Here is a 5,095-nt window from a genome sequence, read left to right as displayed (position 1 = left end):
AACTTTGGGCGCCGATTTCCCCAGAATGTTGCGGGGCCGGGGTGCAGGGGTGCTGGTCCCGCCGTGGGGAGGGGGCTGGACAGCCCAAAACCACCCCACGGCCGTGTACGGGCTCTCTCTGCCGTGGGCATCTCCCGGCCCGGCTGCAGAGGCTTGGCCAAAATCATCCTCCCTCTCTGATCCGCTAGTGCCTACATTTTTGCTGGGGGCAATGACGCTCTCACACATAAATCTTGCACGAAGTACTTAAGTAATGAGTAGGAATCGCTTACTAATTTTCAGATGGTTTGCGTGACACGGGCTGTGGGGTAATTAAACGAATCCCGTTGTACTGAGCGAAATATTCGTGAAAAGTCTCGAACAAGTCAAGAGAAACGCTGTGCTACGTGATGTGCTTTTTTGTTGTTGTTGTTGCTTTTTTGGTTTTTGCGTTTTTTAAAATTTTTCGTTCTTTTAATTTTTTTTACAGCGGTTTTGCCAGGGCCTGAGTAACCCCAAAGCTGAGGCCTTCTGGCCGGGTCCCCTCGACGGGCAGCCCCGAGCCCAGACCTGCAGCGTGACCTCCGCCTCCTTCCGGGCTGCTCCGGGACGTGGCTCCCTTCACCGCACTGGACCTGCACCGAGCCAGGGAGAAGGGGCTGCCAGCCCCCTAGAGGAGCCGACCCCGGGGGCGGGCGGCCAGGGCAGGCGGCTAGGTAGTCCCCGGGAGTGGCTCCCTGTCACCCTTTCCTCTGACCGGACGAGCCACGGAGCCACGGCTGAGGATAGGCATGGAGATGGGGAAAGGGAAAGGGACGGGATTGGGAAAGGAACGGGATTAAGGGTGGGAACGGGTATGGGGACAAGGATGGGAATGGAGAAAGGGGTGGGAATGGGGAATGGGATGTCCACGGGAACGGAGATGGGGATGGGAACGCAGATGGAAACGGGGAAGGGGATGGGGACAGGGATGGAAATGTGAAAGGGAAAGATGGAAATGGGGAAGGGGACGGGGCTCTCCGAAGGGGCCGGCCCTTGTTTGGGTGTCAGCTCTCCCGCGGAGAGCAGAAAGGCTAATTTGCTTTATATGGCAGGAGATCAAATGCTGTGCTGTAACCTCTCGCTTCCAGGTACTCGCCCGCCCCGGCCCCTTCCTTCCTCCGCAGCCCCTCCCGCGCCCTCCCTCCCCCGCAGCGCTGACAACCCCGCTGGGGCCGGCCGTATAATAGGCCGCTGCCCGCCGTCCCGGGGCGGAGAGACGCTCCCGGTGCCGCGCCCCGGGTGCAGGCGGCGGTCCCGGCTCCGGCCGCGCTGCTCGGGGCGGTCCCGGGACGTTGGCACTGGGGGGCAGGGGCAAGGTAGGGGAGGCGGGGAGACGATGGGCAGAGCCCCCCCGGGGCTCCCCGCTGCCCGGCCTCAGGCAGCGCCGGCCGGGGGGCTGCGCTAGGGCGGCCCGGGCTCCCCCCGGCCCCGGGCGGCGACGAGGATGCAGCACCCGCTGGAGCTTGGGGCCGGACACTACTTCCCGGCCGAAGCCTTCCCCGACCACCGTTCCCACCGCTACCGAAGCTTCATGATAGAGGAGATCCTCACCGACCCCCCGGACACCAAGGGGGCAGCGCCGGCCGGGGAGTTACTCAAGTTCGGAGTGCAGGCGCTGCTCTCCGCCCGGCCCTACCACAACCACCTCGGTACGTCCCGGGGAGGGGGCAAGGGGGAAAGCGGCTGAGGGGAGCGGGCTTTGGGGCGGCCGGGCGGGGAGGCATTTCCCGCTGGTAAACCCGAGTGCCTTCTAGAGCCGGTCCCTTCGAAGAAAAAGTAGTGAATTTTGCCTGGAAAAAAAAAAATCTTAAAAAATCCCCGCTGGGCTTTGCCGGCCCTGCGCATCGCCTCGCCGTGCTGCGGGAGGCTCCTAGCCTGGATCTGGGCATAGATTTTGGGGTCTAAAATTAATAAAAAAAAAAAAAAAGTCGCTTAACGGCTGCGACGGCTCTTGCAGAGCCCGGCCATGAGGCTGAGCACCGGGCTGTTCGCTGCTCCTGTGTTTGGATGAGGGGGGGAATTCCTGGAGCCTACGCAGGGGGGTAAGGCTGCGAGAGGAGGTATGGGGCTCTGCGGATACGGGTTTACCGGGAAACCTGATATATAAGAACTATTTTTAATATATTTTAATATATATATTTAATATATATTTTTATATTTTTTACATATTATATATTTTAACACATTTTAAAATATTTTTTAATTTAAAGCGGGAGCCAGCGTGCTCGATCCAGTCCGATATCGTACCTAGGATAAATGCAGTATATTAACAACATAGTTTTGCTTTTAAATGCCTGTATGGAATATATTCTAAGGCCAGATTTTCATTTGTAGTTGCAAAGGCTTTTAGTTTTCCAAGCCTTCTTAGTCTGCGGAAACGTCGCTCATAGAAACAAACGGAACCGGAGGATTCCAATTCTTTGTTTTCCTTTTGAAAGAGAAAGAGAAAAACGTCAAAACCCATAGCAAGGGAGCAACAGATATTAGAATAGCTGGAAATCGGTATTATTTTCAAGATGAGTAGAACTATTTGAAAGGCTGGACCAGATAAAAGGTTCTTTACAGCCCTGACGGCCCAGCTCCCGCCGGGTTCAGGATCAGGCCTTGGAAGGGAGCGAGGCGTGGATTTGCTTCAGCAGCACCATTTGAGCTTAGGCCGAGTGCCCTGAAAGTCCTTTTTAGACCACGAGCTCTCTCCCCTGTGTCCGTGGGGAAGGTAGGGACATGAGCCCCCCCGGCCGAGACGGCGGGAGCAGCCTTGGGGCTCTGAGTCTGGGCCCGGCGGCCTGGGCGGGTGGAATCGAACCGTGGCGGGTGGAACCGAGCTGGGCTGGGGAAAGGACTCCGGGGAGCGGCTTGACCGAGCCGGTAGCGTCCCGAGCCTGTCCCGAAGCATCATCCTCGGGGATAGAAACTCTCCCTGTCCTTCGGGGACAAGTCGTGAGTCTGCGGGATATAAATTGCTTCTCCGTGGAAAATGTCCCGAAAACTGCTGGGGAGGAAAAGCCGGGACGGTACCCGGACCCCGTAGCCCGCCGGAGCCTCATCAGCCGCAGCGGGCCAGGCCGCTGCTGGAACGAAATGCTTTTGAGTGGATTTAAATTATTTCCACTTGCAGCTCCCAAAGTCATCCCGTAATTAACAACTGCCGGTTGATCCTGAATCGCGGCGGCGGTTCTCGGTCCCACCGAGAAAGGAGGGGAAGGGCGCTGGGTCGGTCGCAGGGTGCGTTCCCCGGGGACCCGAGGCACCCTGAAGCCCCGGAGGGTCTACGCGGGTCTGACAGTCCCTCTCTCCGCAGCGGTGCTGAAGGCGGAGCCGGCCGCCGTGTTCAAGTTCCCGCTGGCTCCTTTGGGCTGCTCGGGGCTGGGTTCGGCCCTGCTGGCCGCCGGCTCGGGGCTGCAGGGCGGCTCCGCCTCGCCCCATCTCCCGCTGGAGCTGCACCTCCGCGGCAAGCTGGAGGCGGGCCCCTCGGAGCCGGGCAGCAAGGCCAAGAAGGGCCGCCGGAGCCGCACCGTCTTCACCGAGCTGCAGCTCATGGGGCTAGAGAAGCGTTTCGAGAAGCAGAAATACCTCTCCACTCCCGACAGGTAGGTGATGCCGGGCTCTGCGGACGATGGACGGGTTGGGTTGGAATGTGGGCTCTCTTTTTTTTTCCTGCAAAAGGAGGAAAGTTTCCAGCCGAGATGAAAGCGGGCGGGCCTCACTGCCTCTCTCTCTCTCTCCCGCAGAATAGACCTAGCCGAATCGCTGGGGCTCAGCCAGCTCCAGGTGAAAACCTGGTACCAGAACAGGCGCATGAAATGGAAGAAAATAGTAAGTGCCCAAATCCAACCCTTTTGAGCTCTGCACCGAGAGGGGTTCGCGCCCCTCAGGGTACCGAGCGCTGTCCGCGGGCTCGTCCGTCTGCCGTCTGGCAAAAAAACTCACCAACCAACCGACCAAAAAACCCAAAAACGCTAATAAAAAACTTAAAAAAAATATGCCTCCGGTCCTTAAGGCCAGCATCGCCCAGGCCCTGTCCCAGCCTGCCTGGCCCCGCGGTTGCGGAGGGCAATGGGCGATGCCTCTGCCCGGGGGGTTTCCCCTACCCTTGGCCGATGTCAGCACGGTTTAAGCGGGTTGTCCCCTCCTCTGCCCCTTCTCCGCCCCGCAGGTGTTGCAGGGGGGAGGCCTGGAGTCCCCCACCAAGCCCAAGGGCCGCCCAAAGAAGAACTCCATCCCAGCAGCGAGCAGCTCTCGGAGCAGGAGCGAGCCCGGGACGCCGAGAAGCCGCCCCGAGAGCCTGGGCTCGCCGGCCGAGGTCAGTCAGGAGGAGTGAGGGCGACCGCCCGCCCCCGACGCCGCCGGCCCCGGCCCCTCATCCCAGGAGCTGACAGCCGCCGGCCCCGCACCCTCGGCCCCGGGGAGGGCAGAGGAGGGGGACAGCACGGTTAGTGGCCACGGTCGCCTTCGGTCTCCGGTGAATTTGGGCGTTTTGGTCGGTCGCGTCCTCGTCCCCCCCCGGCCCGCCGCCCCTCTCCGCAGTCGCGGAGCGCTGCGCTACGGACGCTTTGTTTTGTGCGAAGGCCCAAGGGGCCGGGAGGACACTGGATCCCGTCTTTCACATCTACTCTCTGTCTAAAAACCCTGTGGTGCCCCTAGTTATCCGAAAACTGCATTTTATGATCAGTTTTATTAATGCGAAGATATTTACTTTATTTCAATAAAGTATTTTATGAACTATTACTCTGGGTAATGTAATGCTTTTGCATTTAAATTATTTTATTTTTCCGCGGAGGCAAGTTAGATTTAAGCCAAGTTCTCTGGCGGATCTACAGAGAGAGACCAAAAGCACGGTGCAGTCCTGTCCGGGGCAGGACCAGACAGAGTCTCCTCCCGCTTTCCCTGAGAGTTCCGGAGAGATAAGACAATAATTTTTTTTCTCGGGCAAAGTTGGATGCTTTCGCGTTTGGAAGATACGTTAATTGCTGTCAGATCAGTTAACTACATTCCGCTCTGCTCATCCTAAATCGTGCTTCATAAAGCGTTGCTGGACAGAGCACAGCAGGATCTCTAATGGCACATGGAGGTG

The 5,095-nt window shown here is 58.6% G+C and overlaps 1 protein-coding gene across 1 annotated transcript; it reads left to right on the top strand.

The window, feature by feature from the left end:
- Nucleotides 1-1,465: 1,465 nt before the first annotated feature.
- BARX1 (BARX homeobox 1) lies at nt 1,466-4,414 on the top strand. The gene is given in 6 exon segments (XM_030458559.1): nt 1,466-1,670; nt 3,323-3,611; nt 3,753-3,837; nt 4,178-4,238; nt 4,241-4,296; nt 4,298-4,414. Coding segments are annotated over 6 exon segments (741 nt in total). The 3' UTR covers nt 4,343-4,414.
- Nucleotides 4,415-5,095: the final 681 nt, after the last annotated feature.

Source organism: Calypte anna, chromosome 12 (assembly GCF_003957555.1).
Source record: "Calypte anna isolate BGI_N300 chromosome 12, bCalAnn1_v1.p, whole genome shotgun sequence".
NCBI lineage: Eukaryota > Metazoa > Chordata > Aves > Apodiformes > Trochilidae > Calypte > Calypte anna.
The sequence above is the reverse complement of the archived record's forward strand: the minus strand, read 5'-3'. Positions and strand labels throughout refer to the sequence as shown.